At 36.1% G+C, this 18,718-nt stretch overlaps 1 protein-coding gene across 1 annotated transcript; it reads left to right on the top strand.

The window, feature by feature from the left end:
* The first annotated feature begins 6,971 nt into the window (after positions 1–6,971).
* On the top strand, positions 6,972–18,440 carry dpy19l1l (dpy-19-like 1, like (H. sapiens)). The gene is made up of 22 exons (XM_081387991.1): positions 6,972–7,358; positions 7,827–7,851; positions 7,927–8,014; positions 9,139–9,276; positions 9,370–9,490; positions 9,876–9,969; positions 10,143–10,200; positions 10,304–10,395; positions 10,694–10,793; positions 11,479–11,556; positions 11,649–11,735; positions 12,685–12,744; positions 12,842–12,922; positions 13,065–13,166; positions 13,260–13,331; positions 14,595–14,665; positions 15,497–15,521; positions 15,649–15,768; positions 15,928–16,102; positions 16,206–16,305; positions 16,405–16,530; positions 18,048–18,440. Exons 1-22 carry the CDS (start codon positions 7,151–7,153, stop codon positions 18,217–18,219), a joined length of 2,193 nt encoding a protein of 730 aa, XP_081244117.1. The 5' UTR covers positions 6,972–7,150; the 3' UTR covers positions 18,220–18,440.
* Positions 18,441–18,718: the final 278 nt, after the last annotated feature.

Genomic DNA, 18,718 nt, shown 5'->3' with positions numbered 1-18,718 from the left:
CAAAAGCCTCTAAGTGCCATCTGAAATTTTCTTCTAGAATGATCATTTTTATCAAGCTCGTTTATTTAAGTTCAGTTATTTCACTTAAATAGCAATTAATAGGTCATTTTCATTGCCATTTAAGTGAAATTACTGAACTTAAATATACAAGCTTCATAAAATGATCATTCTAGAAGAAAATTTCAGATGGCACTTAGAGGCTTTTGCATCTGAACTCTTCATATATATATATATATATATATATATATATATATATATATATATATATATATATATATACTGTATATATATATATATTAGTGTTTTAGTGTTTCATATATTGCTTTTATGGATAATTTTATTAAATAAAAAAGTAAATTAAATTGAATTGACCTTTATTGTATAGACAAGAAAACGTAAACATTTCTCATAATATCCTCTTTTTATGTTCTGTATATATCAACCTATGAATGTTTTATTTATTATATACATATAATTTATGTCTTATCTCTGTTTACTAAGAAATGATAGGAATATTTTAGCATTTAAACAAAGAATACACACACCACACCTATAAGAACAAGTTAAAAATGTCCAAATCCTCTCACAGAGACTGTGAGTGTGTGTGTTAGGGATAAGACAGGGAGCAGAGACTGATATCAACATGTGTGTGATCACCTTGGAGAGGCATCAGGTGACTAACACACTGAGAGGACGGAGCAGCTGTAATCCTGAAAGCGCTGTATTGGGATTAAAGCAAGGTCTGCAGTCAGTCTGAGCAGGTGTGCCTGGAGAGACAAGAGCAGAGAGAAACCTTGAAGGAATAATTCACATAAAAATGATAATTCTATCAAGATTTATTCACAAAAGAAAGGATTTTGAAGATCATAGTTTAATAATCAATTGAATAATAATACACAAAGCACGTCGCAAAGGGAATTAGGCCCAGACACACTTTTCTTGTGCTTTGCTCAGACAGCTGATAAACTCTCACAGTGATTGATGCTCTGTTCTCTGAGATAAATGGCATCTGTGGGACCCAGGAGGGCTCTAATTGAATTGGTTTCCAGAGAATACTAATGGGGCGTAATGTTGAGATAACTGAAGCCCTAAGAATAAGTGATCATTGACAGCATGTGTTTCTTGCCAGTAATAAACATGTCACACAGACGGGCAAGTCAGTAGCTGCAACGCAATTACCTCACTGCACCACACACCGCGCTCAAACTGCTGAGATGTTAGAGAGAATAGCCAACTGCAAAATCATTTCACAAATACTACGCTGAATAGTCCCCAAAAGTGTGCAAACATAAAAAAAATAAAAATGTTAATGTAAATGAAGAAAAAAGTTTATAAAAGTTTTTTGAAGGATGAAGAAGTCTCTTATGTGCACCAAGGCTGCATTTATTTGCTTTTTTGTGGAAATTATGATCCATTTTTTTTCAGGATTCCTTGATACAAAGTAAGTTTGTTACAATGTAAGTGTATTTACTGTCACTTTTGAATTTTTATATATATATATATATTAATATAAATATAATTATATTAAAGGTTTAAATATATTTTTTATTAAATATGTATATAGTACCAGTCAAAAGTTTAGAAAATGTTTTTGAAATAAGTATCTAATGCTCATAAAGCCTGGATTTATTTGATCAAAAACATCTCATCGGCAAATCTGCAGCAACTGCGTGATGCTATCATGTCAATATGGACGAAAATCTCTGAGGAATGTTTCCAGCACTTCGTTGACTCTATGCCACGAAGAATTAAGGCAGTTCTGAAGGCAAAAGTGGGTCTAAACTGGTACAAGCAAGGTGTGCCTAATAAAGTGGCCAGAACTATATAATTCACAAAATTGAATTGGTGTTATTTCATAGTTTTTATTACTCGAATTTGATTGAACTCATGCATTAAACTGTTTTGACACTCGCATATATACTTACAAACTTAGTGCAGCGAGAGAGATTGAGGGAGAGAGAAAAAGAGCTCAATGCCAATTTTCACTGTCCCATGATTATACTGGCACGCCTTTAGCCCATCTGTGAGATATTTGAGTTTTGGGGAACCTTAAGGGCACAGAAAACCCTTTACATAAACAATGATCCCTGATTCACACTTCAGCCAGCCAGGCCGCTCATACATGTGGTCAGTGGGTGGCTTTCTCAACGTCCTTCTGATAATACTATATTTTACCATCAGATTGAACTCAAATGTGGTGTCATCACCTCTTCAGGGCAACAAATGCAGAATGTTAGTTTATATAAAATGTATATTTTATTTAGAATTAAAAGGAAATGATATAGTGTTCTATTTTTTAAATGCACTTATAGGTATGCATCACTTTTCAATCTAAGTGACTCAAACAGGACAAAAAAATGTGAATAAACATCCTCCCACCCACCATGATGACGCAGCTGCATCTGCTTGTTGGCTTTCATGATGGGCCAAGTGTCCTGGCAAGCCGAGCGCCTGGACAGGAGGTGTCATCAGCTAACAGCAGAACCTACGCTCTCACCCTCCGAACGGGCCAGATCTCAGCTATGTTTGCTGAAAAAACAAATTCCTTCAGTGTGGCCACAAGCTGTGCTAACACCACAGACATTTTCAGTGGCACCCCTAACCATAACTTTCAAGATGGGCACCGTGTCTCGTTATTGTATTTAGGTTATGTCTAGCACCAGTGATTCACTCAGAGGCAATGAAAGGCCATGGTGAGATCAGTACAATGGCAGAAAACAATTCATCGCTTGGCACCTGAGACTGACATATACGGACACCGTTTCTAGATAATGGATGTTGCAGGACTGTCTGTGCCAGCTCATGCATATATTATGGGATTATGGCTCAAAATGATCATCATCATCATCTAGCGTTATGTGAGATAAAAAGCTAAACCAGGTAAACAACTCAAGCCAAGAATTTGTAATGAAGAATATAAGCTAAATATTTCAAAATTGCTATTTGCGTTGACTGTCAACTGGAAATTAATTTATAATGAATGAATGATTCATTAATAATTGCTAAAATAATCATTTGTTATTAATAATATACATATATACACATGTTGTAGGGTAAGTCTCCCCACCTTAATTTATTTCACCTGACCATGGATGACACAAAATCTCATCTCAGCACTTTTGATAAACGTATTGTTACTTGTGTTATTATTATTTTAAAATTATATTGTTATTATCATATGTTATTAAAATTAATGGGGTTATTATTCAGTATTTCCATGAATTTTATGTACATTTTAGACATCTTCACTTTCATTAAAATCTATAGGTAAGTTGAGTGAAATTTGCATTCATAGTGATGCTATTATGACATTTCTTCAATTAAAATATTGGAAATGAAATATGTCACAGAATGATTTTTATTTTTCAGATGAATCTCTTTTACAGCGATTCTGCTTTGTCTATCATTGGTTATTCAATTATTCAACTAAATTGTCAAAATTCAATTTTAAATAGAATACTTGATTTAGTATTGTATATTAATGACACTTTAAAAATATATAAATAACAAACAAAGGATATCAAAAGTAATTTATACATTCTGTAAAATAATTTTACATTTTGTTTTATAACAACTAAACTAGCAAATGTTTCTATTTATTTCCTATAATAACACATTGACTGATGCATCATCATCCAGCATCTGCTAAACTTGTATCTAAATATGTTCAAATTTAAAAGTAGATGCACATTGTTCTTCTTTATGTCTCCCTTAATCATTAATAATATGTTATAATAATTTATTACAAGGAATTAAAACAGCGTTATTTATTTCTATGGGAACCAGACAAACTGTATAAGTCACTGAATCCATTAGGTTCTCATGCATGTTTTCCAGTGAAAGTAAGCTTTTTCTGATCCCAAGGTCAAAAGGAAGAGAAACGTTTGTGATGTCACCATCAAAAAGGAGTCCAGCCATAATTCTCAGCATGTTCCAAACTAAACAGTTTCCCGTTGCTTTAGTTCCATCAGCTCCTTGCCCACTTCAAGAACTTTTACTCAGTACCATCAAAAGGTTACACTGTGAACTCACATAAATGTTTCACAAAAAGTTTTTGGACACATAAGCCACACTTAAAAATGTATGACTTTTATTGCTAGCATAAATACAATATTAAACCAGTGTAAACAAATGATTCTACACATTTAGAACTAAACATAGCCTACATACCTACTATTCTAAGCCATTTTTACAAATGCAATAACTGGAGCCAAACTATAAATGAATGTCTGAAGACTCTACTGCCCTGTTTCACATGCAAGGCTTAAGGCCTACATATATCTGTTGTTTGATTATTCAAATCCCAACTTTTTTTTTTGTGAAATTACTTGTGCTATTTTCTTGTAAATAAATGTTTGGTTATGCAATGCACCAGCATTCATTCATTTGAAATGTGTGGGGTTTTAATTGTCCCATACTTTTTGGTGCCTCTGTATCGATTTGCTGCATCACAGCGACATCAAGCGGTTGATTTCATCAGAGCACATGATTCCTGAGTCAGTGTATTCCGATTCCAGAACAAATGACTCTTTTGAGCCGGTTCTTTTTAGTAATCTATCTATCTATCTATCTATCTATCTATCTATCTATCTATCTATCTATCTATCTATCTATCTATCTATCTATCTATCTATCTATCTATCTATCTATCTATCTATCTATCTATCTATCTATCTATTTAATCAAATTTCTAATCTATCAAATCAGTTTTTGATTTTATTCTGATTATTTATTATAGTCCATCTTCTGTCTCCTCAAATGATATTAGGCCTATAATTTGACAACGGACTACTTAAGTCAATTAATTTAACAAGAATTTTTCCGAAATATATATTTTTCAAAAATACTAAAAGATTTATTAGTGGAAGTGTCAATGAACTGTAATGAATGGACGTTAGATTCCTTATGATTCCCTGGTCCAGGGGTTTTCACACGAATTAAATTAAATTAAATTAAATTAAATTAATAAATGGATGGATGAATGAATGAATGAACGAATGAATGAATGAATGAATGAAAAGACGTTGGCTATAAATAGACCAATCAATTAAATACATTAATAATAAATATAACGGCACAGTATGAGTAAAACGGTTAATAATGCAATGTAATCAGAGCCGGATTAACGCAAAGGCAAACTAGGCACGTGCCTAGGGCCCGATTGGCGGGATGGGGCCCAGACAGAGGGACAAAAAAAAAAAAAAAAAAAATGTACAAATGTCCTATCTACAATTTATTTCAATATTTATTTATTAACTAAAAATAGTGACGATGTTTATCTTAACCATAGACTGTTACATTACTACAGTTAAACCAATTAATGTGTCCGTTACAAAGCGGGTGCCGGCTTCTGAAAGTATGTGTAAAGAACGCATCCATCAGGTGCTGCGAGGCAAAAGCCTAATAAGCACACAAAGAAGCACATCTCATAATGCAGGTGTGTGAGTTGTCGTCATCTATTTTGGAGTGATTGCAATGTATTCTAAATATAAACTTGTACTGTAGATCAGCGTCATTTCTGGAAAAATCATTCACCGCTTTATTACGAGTTTAAAAGAGCGCGAGCGTAACGTGCCCAAGACGCGACGCTTTGAATTTGCGCGTACAATGAATAACATCGCGTCGGGAGCTGACTAGTAAAAAAGCTACACAATTAAAAGACAAGACGTCTGTATTCTAAGTTAAAAAGCCAACACACTACAACATTTTTAAATGTTTCAAATAAAGGATCTCATATCTATGGGTCTATCTTCTAAATTCTGCTGATGATTAGATTCCTGACATTACGCCAATAATATCACTTTATATATTTTTTTCTGCTCAGTAGCGATCGTGTCTTTCTCTTCCACTTGATTTGTGTATAGCATATTTAAGGTAGCAATGCAATATAAAATCACTTATGCTCATCTACTGAAGTGGGATTCTGGAACTGTGAATAAATTGAATAAAACAGCAAAATAACAACAACAACAATAACATCTTCATTAAACAAAAAAGAGATTACCTTAGATAAAGTTTGATTAATATGTACATACAGTACCGGTAAAAGTCTGGACCCATTACTATTTTTAATGTTTTTGAAAGAAGTTTATTATTATGCTCTACAAGCCTGCATTTATTTGATCAAAAATACAGAGAAAAAAAAACAGGAATATTCAGCAAGGATGTGTTAAATATATAAAAAGTGACAGTGAAGACTTTTTTAAAACAACTTTTTAATAATCAAAGATCCTGAAAAAAAGTATCACAGGTTATAAAATAAATATTAAGCACCATTTCTAACATAATAAATCAGAATGATCACGTGGCACTAAATTCAGCTTTGCATCACAGAAATATAAAGTATAGTAAAATAGAAAACCATTATTTTAAATTTTAACTATTTTCACTATATTATTTTTCTGTATTTTTGATCAAATAAATCCAGGCTTGATGAGCATAAGAGACTTCTTTCAAAAACATTAAAAATAGTAATGTGTCCAAACTTATGTACTGTGTAAGTAAAAATATACTGCTTTTAAAATTAAATGTTGTATAAATAAAAAGGTTAGGAATCATTTTTGTTTCAAGTGTTTTTTTATTGGGGGTGGGGGGCCTCCAACATGAATTTTGCCTAGGGCCTCCTAATGTCTAGAACCGGCCCTGAATGTAATAGAAACTAAATATTTTCCAAATACTATTTTACACATATTTATACACAGTAGCCTACAAATGGGGTCTTAATACACGAAAAAAAAAGTCTGCCTTTTAAATTTTATGATTGATGAGGACTCGCACAAGAATGAAAACCGCGCCCCGCCTAGGCTACATGTAATTTAAAGGCTATGTTATCTACCAGTATATATGCATTTTATTTAAATGCATCTTCGTGATGGTTACCGATTGGTTTGACGCTGTTTGCCGAGCTTCTTTACCATCATCATGGCTACCTACAGGTCTTTAATCGCGTTGCCATGGTAAGTGACGCTGACAGATGAGCGCTGCGTCCAGACGGGGGCGATGCCCGCTTCATTCAACAGATCACTGAAGTCCCAGAGCTCTCAAACTGTGCAGACACACAATTGTGAGGCGTTTGGAAGAGTGAAACAACTGATTGTATCGCGTATCTACGCTCCTGTTGTTCCTCTATTACGGACAGAAATATGAAAACATGGTAGCTAAAACGAGAAAACCAAATGTCAAGGACCAGAGCAGCGAGAAGGACAGGAGTCAGTCCGTCTCGGGGAAAAGCAGGCGTGGGAAAGATGGTAAAGGCTCGGCTTACCAGACTAAAAACGGACTTTTTGCTGGGTTCATTAGAAACAAACTGGGGTTGAGCCCATCTGCTTTTGCAAGAGGAATAACTGTGCTGGTTCTCGGTAAGGCTTTGTTTCTTAGCCGCTAGGTAGCTAACGGTTATTTAGCATCTAGCATGTTCTCGGGCTCAAGCAGCTCGGCTGGTAAACAACAAAGTTGTATAGAGCTTTTATTCTTAAACTACACTAAATTACCAGTTTAAAATCTGGGTTATTTGTGAATGCTCACATGTTAACTGTACTTGGCAACCAATCAAATTTTATTTCACTTCAGTTATTAGCCAATGATGACCACACATGTAACGTTACTGACAATTCCTAAGATTTTTTTCATGACAACCACCCAGTGTTTTAACACAAAATGTTAATTGATTCAAATAATGAATCTGTATTAAACTAGGCAATTTCTACACGTCATCTACTAGACTAGAGTTTGGTTGGTCAAGATAAGAGTCCTCCAATGAATGTGGCCACGTAGCGGTCTGTCTGACCTGGGCAAAGTCGCCTAACCTGATATATTTCTCTCCACAGCTGTTATTGCGGGATTTTTACACTGGTAAGTAGCTTTAGACTTTTAAAACTGATAATAATTTCCCTCTGAAGACTAAATAAATTGTCCTGTATATCTCAGGTATCATCTCTCACGTCTATTTGAAAATGACAGACACTTTTCACACATGTCGTCCTTGGAAAAGGAGATGGCTTTTCGAACGGAGATGGTTATTACTTCTTTCTTGAATTCACATATGTGTGTGTTCATGTATATATGTTTTATATACACTGGTTTGACAATGAATCTGAAACACCTGGCAGACCACAATAATTTATCAGTATGGGCTTGGGTTACAGCATCAATTCATCTTGGAAATTACAGATACAAATCCTGTACAGTGAGCCATTCCTCCTCCAAAATACCCCAAAGTAGCTCAAATATATTTAGATCTGGTGACTGTGACATTAAAACTTCACTATCATGTTCATCAAACCATTCTTTCACAAGTCTTGCTTTGTGTATTGGTCCATTATCATGCTGATGTACACTTCAGGGTACAATATTTGAACTGTTAGGTGCACACGGTCCTTTAGAATGGTTCAGTTGTCCTTGGCAGTGACGCGCCTGTTAAGCTCAGTTGAGAATGCTACGATATTGCAGCCCAAAGCATCACACACTGATCCACTGCTGTGCTTCAATCCTGGCAGCAACAGTCCGGGTGTTAAGCCTATTTAGGGCTTCTCCACACCATTACTCCCATGGATGTGGGAAATACAGTGAAGGTGGACTCATCAGAGAACAATACATGTTTCACATTGTCCATAGCCCAAGATTTGCACTGTTGACACCATTGAACCTGACATTTGGCATTGGCATGAGTGATCTGAGGTTTGGTTATAGCAGCCCAACCATGAAAATTGACTCTGTTGGAGCTCCAGACAAACCATTTTCGTAGAAACAGGAGAGTCGATTTGTGCGTTTAATTCTGCAGTGAGCTGGGCAGCTGTGGTTTTATGTTTTTTGGATACAATCTGGGTTAGTACCTGGACATCCCTTTCAGTCAGCTCCCTCTTGCGTCAACAGTAGTTACTCCTGTTGGATGTAGTTCGTCCTTCATGGAGGTATGCTGACATTACCCTGGAAACCATGGCTCTCGATACACCACAAAGACTTGCTGTCCCGGTCACTGTTCAGCCATAGAGACATGGACCAATGTGTGATATCAGAAAAGGTTGGCCACCAGGCTTCGCATATATAGGCATGAAACCCACAACGCTATATTGGCCAGTGTTTCAGTTTCATTGTTCAACCTCAGTGTGTGTGTATACGTTACACTTTTCACCTTTATAGGGACTGTATTACTCATATTTCAAGACCATCATTGAGGCTACTTCCTTCATGGATGGTCTTTACATGATCATGAATGACCGGCTTACTGAATACCCTCTGGTGATAAACACTCTAAAGAGGTTCAACTTGTACCCTGAGGTAAGATGATTGCCATCTTCTGAATGTCGATGAAATGTCTTCATGCCACATTTTTTGCTTGAGCTTTGAAATGAACTTTCTCTTGTACTGCAGGTGGTCTTGGCCAGCTGGTACAGAGCATTCTCCAGCACAATGGATTTCTTTGGGTTCCCTACCAAGATGTGTTGGACCATCAACAGAGGGGAGGGTCTTGATCCAGTGGAGAGTTGTGAAGGTATTTGAGAAGCCTTGTTTGACCTAAACATCTACTTGTTGTTAAATATTTGAGCTTTTTAAGTAGAGTACATTGTAAATAACACTATGAAATGGGATAACTTTATTTATTATTACAATCACCTTCTAATTTGTCTTACTGTCCTTGAAAAGTTTCCTTGTTTGTAGTTACAATTAAAATGCACGCTTTAGAAATGTCTTAAGCCTATTTTTGCACTTGCTAATTTTTCACTTGCTAACACACTCATCACAAAGATGTTTATTTTTAAAGTGTTTTTGGATGTGTGAGAAAAAGTGAAGGCAGAAGGTGCCATTTTATTGAATGTGTGACGGACTGTGTTGTTCATTTTGCAGATATTTTACTTACTTGAGTGGCTTTTCCACAGGTCTGGGAGACCCTGCATACTTCTATGTCACCTTTGTGTTCCTGTTAAATGGGGCGATGATGAGTCTGTTCTTTATTTATGGAACATATCTAAGGTAATAGAGCCTAGATGGCCCATTAAACACCTCAGTCAGAGGAGAGTCCTTTCGATTGATTCAGAAGAAAGTGGATCTTTAAGAAGTTCAGTTTTGATTCCAAATGGTTGATCCTAACTGTGTTGTTTCAAAAACTAAATCAAAACATGCACTTTCTATTTTGGCTGTTATAGTGGCAGTCGACTGGGTGGCACTGTTACAGTTCTGTGTTTCTTCTTTAACCATGGAGAGGTAAAGCTGATGTTTTCTTAAGCATGTGTGGATAGTGTTTTATCTCACTACAGTCTCCTAGTATTTAGAGCTTTCATCTCTGTGTTGAACCCTTGAATCCCAGAGCACTCGGGTCATGTGGACGCCACCTCTGAGAGAGAGCTTCTCTTACCCCTTCCTGGTTCTGCAGATGCTTCTGCTCACATGCATCCTCCGGTAACTTGCTTTATTCCTATGTATTCCTACTTCATATTAAATCTGTCATGCTCACGTTCACTCTTTATATTTGTACTTTGAGATGGCTTAAGATCTTTTAGATTTTATTTAGTCACCTAAGACATTTAAGCAATCTTAGTGTGTTTTTCCTCTAACCCATCTACTTTTACTTAACTCCCATGTAATTTAATGCTGCGTTTGTGTTGATATGTACTTTATTTATCATTATAAGGACAGATTTGAATTATTCTAAACAATTAAGATCTATTCTTATTGGAGATTTTTCGATTTTTGGAAGGACAAGGAACCCAAGCAAGCATACCATGATGGCTCTGGGAATCTCCAATGTTTTCTTCATGCTGCCCTGGCAGTTTGCTCAATTTGTCTTACTTACCCAGGTAAGTGATTGAAGAAATGACTAGATCGTAAGCATGCCAAACTAAATGCTTAGTGTCTAAATGTTGATATTTGAAGGGAGTACAGGCAAGCAGCCAAATGTAACATTTAGTTTCTGCAACCTTTCATCCTTGAATGTCCCGCTGAAATTGAACACAATTATATCTGACTTTTACACTAGATAAAAGTGTTCCTGAAATAATAGACATGCACTACCTTTCAAAGGTTTGTTTGGGGTTGGTATGATTTTTTTCTGTTTTTAGGTTGATCAAACATAGTAAAAACACCAATATTGTGAACTGTTTTCTATTTAAATATTTTAAAATGTCATTTGTTCCTCTGATGGCAAAGCTTTTTAGCAACATTATAAATGTTTTTACATTTGATCAATTTAATGCATTCTTGCTGAATAAAAGTATAAATTTCTTTCTTTCAAAAGAAATACCTTCCTCATCACAACTTTTTGAACGGGAGTGTATGTTTCCTAAAAGAAATGTATACAGTTCACCTCCAGAGTCAGACTAATTTGTAATCATATTTTTGTCTGAAGAAAACTGACTGTAGGTAAGTCTAACATGATTGCATGCCTCAGGTATATCGCATTTTAAATTTAAACCTTTATGAGAAAATTGTTTTGCAGCAAGATAGCAAAGGATGCTATGACAAGAATGTTTGTGTGTTTCACAGGTTGCATCCCTTTTTGCTTCATATATCCTGGGATATCTGAGTCCGACGAAAATGCAGTCCATCTTAGTGACACACATGGTAATGTAAAGTAATCTAGACTTAATTAATGGAGCCACAATATTGCTCATGCTGTCTTTTGGATTCACTGATGAACTGACTGCTCCTCACAGATCTCCTTGGCCGTCTGTTTTCTGCTAATGTTCGGGAACTCGATGCTGCTGACGTCCTTCTACGCCTCTTCATTGGTTTCTATCTGGGTGAGTTGGACAGTGGGAGGTCTCATTACTGTATTCACATCCATTTGCTACTTGCTCTGGATAGATGGTTTCTAAGGACACCAGCAGCTGATATGATTGTGAAATGATTGCTGATATGTATGTTGTCTTCCAGAGAACATGCTAGGCAAATAGTGCCATAGCCTGACTCAATAAATATCCATGATTAAAGGGTTAGTTTCAGCCAAAAATGAAAATTGTCATTTACCCACCCTCATGTAATAATTCATGTCGTTCCAAACCCGCAAGACTTTCGTTCATATTCGGAACACAAATAAAGATCTTTTTAATGAAATCTGAGCGATTTCTGTCCCTCCATTGACAGCTACACTACTACCACTTTGATGCTTCAAAAAGTTCATAAAGAGATTGTAAAACTAATCCATATAAATTGAGTGGTTTAGCCTCTTTCTGAAGAGACACAATCGCTTAATATGATGAGCAGATTGAATTTAGGCTTTTATTCACTTATAAACATTCATCAGCTCACGCATCAGTTGTGGTAAACAGAAGCTCAAGCATGTTCACTTGATGTACGAGAACCAATGAGGTTCATTCTCGTGTTACACTGCATGTTTGAGCTTCCTCAAGAACCAGCGACGTTCATTCTCGTGTCACTGCATGTTTGAGCTTCCTCAAGAACCAGCGACGTTCATTCTCGTGTTACGCAGCACGTTTGAGCTTCCTCAAGAACTATTGAGGTTTTTTCTCAAACGCCAAGACAAACATACTGTGAAGAAACCAAGCGGCAACCCCCCCATGTTTACAGCCTGGTGCAAAAAGTGGTCTATATAGCTCATTTTGGCCCACTTTAGACTTCAAAAATGCTCTTCAGAAACCTAGGGGTGACGCCACGGACACTACGTCCATATTTTTTTTACAGTTTATGAAAGAAACATCAGCTTTACTGGTTGGTCTTCTTTCGTTTCAGGGGGTTATTGCACTGAGGGACCGTTTGATTGGTACGTTCAAACCTGGAATCTTCACATGGGTAAGAGCACATCCAGTGTATGCTGATGCATCAATAAAAATGTGCCTGACTAACAAAAAAATGGACTAACCAAAAACAATTGTGGTGTTTTTGTTAGGTCATGCAGTGTCTTGCATGGGTGGTCTCCACTGTCATCCTGAAATTCATGCTCTCTGTGATCTTTGGGGCATCAGATGATGTGAGTCAAATGAGAGCAGTGCTGTGAACCATATGCTGTTTTCTCTTGTGTGAACATCAGTTAGCTTTAGCCTGAGGGGTTCTTTAAACAGTTCTCAGGGCTTTTTACTTTTTTCCTTTTTTTCCACCTTTTTATTAAATAGGCCCACATCAGCAGTCTTATCAAATCCAAGTTCACAAGCTACAAAGACTTTGACACGATGATGTACACGTGTGCAGCTGAGTTTGACTTCATTGAAGCAGAGGTGGGTGACGTGATCAGGACGATCTATTTTCTTGTGATCAGTCAGTGGTTCCCCCTTAAAGCTTTTTCACAAGATCATTTCCTGTGTTTTCAGACTCTCATCCGGTACATCAAAACCATGCTGCTTCCAGTTAACATGCTGATAGTGGGTTTTATTGCTGGAAGGGTGAGTTGTTTTTTCTTAGACAATGGATGGTTTCCCTCTCCTAAGTTTTGTTATGTGTGCCCTGCTTTTATCTGTTTGCCCCAATATTCCTCTAAGTTTACGGTTTTCCGTCAGTTTTCAGAGTTTATCAGTTAGTTTAGAGCAGGGGTCAGCAACCTATGGCACGCGTGCCAACACTGGCACGCGGAGGGTTAATCGCTGGCACACAAGCAAATGCGAGAGAAGTGTATGTATTTTATGCCGTTCAAATGCACTCGGGCTCCCCTCCCATGATTAACATCGCGTAACATCAGCATCACACGTGCACACGGAACGCACATGTAGGAAACCTCGTGAATTACGTCCGTTTCACGCATATTTTTTTCGGCGTGCATGTTAATAAATGAGTGCATTCACACCGGGAGCAGGAGCAGCGCGTGAGCGCCCAACAGGAGCGTCGCGTGAGCAGTGAAGCGCGGGTTTTGCCGGCGAGTCTATTTTGTCTGCGTTGCTCACGCTCAATTAAAGTGAAAGCACACTTTTGATGGACAAAATAAATATGATTTCAAACAAAAGTGCCCAAAATGCACATAATGTGCATGTCTAGTGTGTTTTAACAAGAACTGGATTAGGTTATGTCAGAAAAGAAAATGAAGACTCAAAAATATTTATATAAAATTTACCCATTTAAACTTGTTTTATTATTCAGTTTGGGTAAAAGGATTTGGGTAAAAAATATATATAGAAAATAAATATTTGTGTGAGCTGTAAAGTGGTTAGAAAAAATGAAGTCGGAATCGGCTAAAATCGGTATTGGCAGGTCAAACTCAATGAAAAATCGGAAATCGGAATCGACCTAGAAATTTATAATCGCTGCATCTCTAGTTAGGAGTTATAAATAGCCTACTATTAAATTGTCTATCTAAATCTAAAACAAATTTCAAGAGAAATATTTAAATTTCTGTACTATTTCTGTTTAAGCCATTATGAAAATGTACAATGTTTGTGTATTTATATGAGTGTGTGTGTGTGTGTGTGTGTGTGTGTGTGTGTGTGTGTGTCTGTGTGTGTGTATGTATATATATATATATAATGTATGTATGTATGTATGTAGGCTATGTGTGTTGTGGCACAGTGATGAACTCGGAAACTTAAAAATGGCACTTTATGATAAAAAGGTTGCCGACCCCTGGTTTAGAGTTTAGCCTTTTATAGAGGGGAACCAAGTTATTTACGTACTAATACTCCCTGCATATGCTTCCTCATTTTGCTTCCTGAGGACAGACTGTGCAGGATATTGTCATTTTTCTCAAAAATGAGAAGGCAGAAAAGTCAGAGGATGATGAAACAGAGCAGTAAGTATTCTATGTTTTGTATTCTATTCTAGTATTCTATGCATTCTACTGTACTTTATTGGCATGATTGTTTTGGACATAAATGGTGAACAGAAAAAATGGGGAACACTGAATGTGATAGAAAAGGGGGAAAGAAATTATATTATTCTGTATATATATATATATATATATATATATATATATATATATATATATATATATATATATATATATATATATATATATATATATATATATATATATATATATATATATATATATATATATATATATATATATATATCTATAGTGTGTCAATAGGAAATAGCAGTTTACATTTCCAAACATTCCTTTTGCAATTAATTGTAAGTGAGATCTTTGTATGCACACGGAGTCACGGACAACAGCCGGTGAGCTCCACACAGAGATCCTGAATATTAATAATTTAAACATGTAAATGTTTTGGGTACAAATGTTTTGAAAAAAAGTTATTTATGCTCACCAATGCTGTATTAATCTGATAAAAACAAAACAGTAATATTGTGAAATATTGCAGTTTACAGCAACTGTTTTCTATTTTAAGATATAATTTATTTCTGTTATGACAAAGCTGAATTTTCAGCATCATTACATAATAGACTGATTTGATGTTCAGCAAACATTTATTTTTATAAATAATGTTAAAAAGTTGTGCTGCTTCATATTTTTGTGAAAATTTTGATACAGTTTATTAGGATTATTTGATGAGTAGTCTTTACTGTCACCTCACCTTAAAAAAAAAAATAATAATTTATTTCAAATGTTTTTGTTTTACATTGGACTTTGCAATATTTTGTTCTCTCTCTCTTGTAGGGCCCAGGTGTTGGCGAAAGGAGTGGTAAGAGAGCTTTTACCAAAATGATATACAAAAAATATGTGCAATAATATATAGTGACTCATGGAGTACTAGTTGATATCCAGAGGCTGTATTTCTCTTGTCATGGTTGTGTCCATTGTTTTTCTAGCTGGTGTACCACAGTCTGCAGCTGGTGGCGTTTGCAGTGCTGGCTGTGCTCATCATGAGACTGAAGCTCTTCCTCACTCCTCACATGTGCATCATGTCCTGTTTAATCTGCTCCAGACAGGTGACCCGACCATTCCCGCTCTATTAGAAACTTTCTTTTCTTCACCAATGCACTCCAAAATATTCCGAATGCAACAAAGCTGATTTGGGCAAAAGCTTTCAAATCTAAGATGCTGTTGGACTCACTAATGTTATGGTTTCTTTGGCTCTTCATCTGCAGCTGTTTGGCTGGGTAGGAGAGAAGTTTAAACTTCAGATGACAGTCGTGGGAATATTATCCATCATGGCAGTTCAAGGATTCGCCAACCTGCAGAATCAATGGGGAATCATAGGAGAATTCAGTAACTTCCCTCAAGAAGAGCTCCTGGAGTGGATCAAGGACAACACAAGCCCTAGTGAGAAACTCTTGTCTCTTGGATTCACTTTTAGCTGTGCAAAATGAAACCACTCATTTAATGAACAATTTCTGACTCCTGCATCCATGCAATATTCCTGTAGATGCTGTGTTTGCTGGTGCTATGCCCACCATGGCAAGTGTGAAACTGTCCACAGGCAGAGCCATAGTGAATCACCCACACTATGAAGATGCAGGATTGAGGTAGACATTCTGTCTCTCTATTTAAGTACTTGTCCAATTATTATATTCTCATGAGATTGTTCTGTGTAAAGTGTTTGATTTCATCTTGTCATTATTCAGAGAAAGAACAAAGATGGTGTACTCCATGTACAGCCGAAAGCCAGCTGAGGAAGTAAAGCGAAACTTATTAAAGCTGCAGGTGGACTATTTCATCTTAGAGGACTCATGGTGCACCAGACGCTCCAAGTAATACTTTCAATTACTACCACTGAGTTTGATCATTTCTTATGGAAGCTTGTTTCTACGGAGCCCCATACATGTGGGAAAGAAGATACATATATATCGTAGGGCTGGGCGATATGGCCAAAAAAATCATATCTCTGTATTTTTTTGTTAAATGGCGATATACGATATATATCTCGGTACTTTCTAAACTTTTCTATTTGGATAAAGAAAATCTGTATTTATTTAAAAAAAAAAAATTTCACATCCTTCCCAATGATATCCTACAAACAATGTTGATATTGAAGGATATGGAAACAAATCTAGTGAATGTAATGTAGGCTATGCAATATATTATGTGCAAAAAGGTGGTAAAATCACATTACATTGTAACATTACAATCTAAAAACAAAAATAATGCTTTTGTTTTTAAATTGACTAAAGGCTAAACTAAAAATTAACTAATTATAGGCAAACTAATTATATTAGCCTGCATTTGATTACCCCATTATAATGGTCATTTTCATAAAAATATACTTGAAGGCTTAAAATTCCACACATGGCACATTTATTGTTTCCAACAACAAATATTTTAGCAATATGTATGTTTTAGTCAGAATTCTTGCGCTACTATTCTATTGTGCTCCGTCTGTTTGGCGCTCACTCACGGAAGCTTGAATTTTAGCGGAGAGTCACTTGCAGAAGGCTCGTCCTCTCCTGACAGTGAAATGGACATGTTTGTTTGACTCTCTAACATTTACAGATGGAGAATATACCTGTGAAATGTAAATTAAGTACTGAGGAAAGCACTACATCTCAAACGCATTAAACAGCGTAAGTATTTATCTGTCAGTCAGCAACCGTATTCAGAGCATCTGACAGGGCAAGCTGCTTTAAACTTGGCAACTATATCTTACCAGTTATTTTGAAGCCCTTAATATAAGCTTGTGTCATGTTTTGGACAAATGGTACTATGGACCAGTGTAATTTGTTCCCTTGTTTTAATTTAATCAAAATGAGGGAACAAATTAATGCAAAGTGGCTACAATTTACTAAAACAAGAGAACCAATTAAGTTGTGGAAAGTAATTATACATTTTTGTCCGCATGTCATGTGTGGGGCTCCGTATATTTCCAACAGGGAATAAAAATAAATAAATAATTGTGATGAACTCTGAAAAAACAACGTCGGAAGTCGCAACTCTGAAAAAACAAAGTTGGAAGTCGCAACTGTGAAAAGTAGTCCTCTGAAAAAAACGAAGTCGGAAGTCGCAACTCCGAAAAACGAAGTCGGAAATCGCAACTCCGAAAAACAAAGTCGGAAGTTGCAAATCGGAAAAAAACGAAGTCGCAACTCTGAAAAACGAAGTCGGAAGTCGCAACTCTGAAAAACTAAGTCGGAAGTCGCAACTTGTTTCTCTGTCAAAATTTTATAAACTCACATTTGTGAGGAGAATTAAATTTACCTTTTTTTTTTTTTAATGGTATAATCAAGCTTCCATAATTTCTTGTATCTCACACGTGTTTCTTCTTAATCTCCAGACCCGGCTGCAGCATGCCTGAGATCTGGGATGTGGAGGACAGCCAAAATGCAGGAAAAGTGCCACTTTGCACTCTCATGTCGAGGGATTCTCGTCCTCACTTCTCCACCATCTTTCACAACAACATTTACAAAGTCCTTCGAGTTCCCAAAACAGTGAGAGATTTGAGATAACAGCAGATTTCCATCAACGTTACTGTTTTGTGTCTTTGATACGTGTGTATATACACAGCAATGATTATTTTTGTAAAAATCAGATCTGTTTTTGAGACCTGCTTCTGCCACTTTGGTGTCCGTTTTGTTTTGATCAACTGTATGAAATGTTTAAACTGTGGTGAATCAGGTGATTCACCGCCGAGAGTCCATCAGTATTAAATCTGCTGTTAACCATCTGCTCTCGTGCTTGTTGAAATGTATTTATTTTGTCTGGATGTCTGTGATTTTTGCCATCCATGGTGCTGCTGGTTGCATATGGTCCAGAATATTGTTTCACTTGACCTAAATCATTTCACTTTTTATTTGACTCCTTTTAGGATTTTTAACCTGTGAAGTTTCGTAAAACCCTTTTTGTGGAAAGTTTTCAAATTTACATTTATATACACTCACCTAAAGGATTATTAGGAACACATGTTCAATTTCTCATTAATGCAATTATCTAATCAACCAATCACAT

Source organism: Scardinius erythrophthalmus, assembly GCF_964197995.2.
Source record: "Scardinius erythrophthalmus genome assembly, chromosome: 16".
NCBI lineage: Eukaryota > Metazoa > Chordata > Actinopteri > Cypriniformes > Leuciscidae > Scardinius > Scardinius erythrophthalmus.
Note: the sequence above shows the minus strand (reverse complement) of the source record. Positions and strands in the feature narration are given on the sequence as shown.

Excerpts from the sequence above, each read along its gene's own strand:
- dpy19l1l (XM_081387991.1), top strand. The coding sequence starts at position 7,151 with ATGGTAGCTAAAACGAGAAAACCAAATGTCAAGGACCAGAGCAGCGAG. Across the intron at positions 7,359-7,826 it reads AATAACTGTGCTGGTTCTCG|CTGTTATTGCGGGATTTTTA; the intron begins GTAAGGCTTTGT and ends TTCTCTCCACAG. Across the intron at positions 11,557-11,648 it reads CCATCTTAGTGACACACATG|ATCTCCTTGGCCGTCTGTTT; the intron begins GTAATGTAAAGT and ends TGCTCCTCACAG.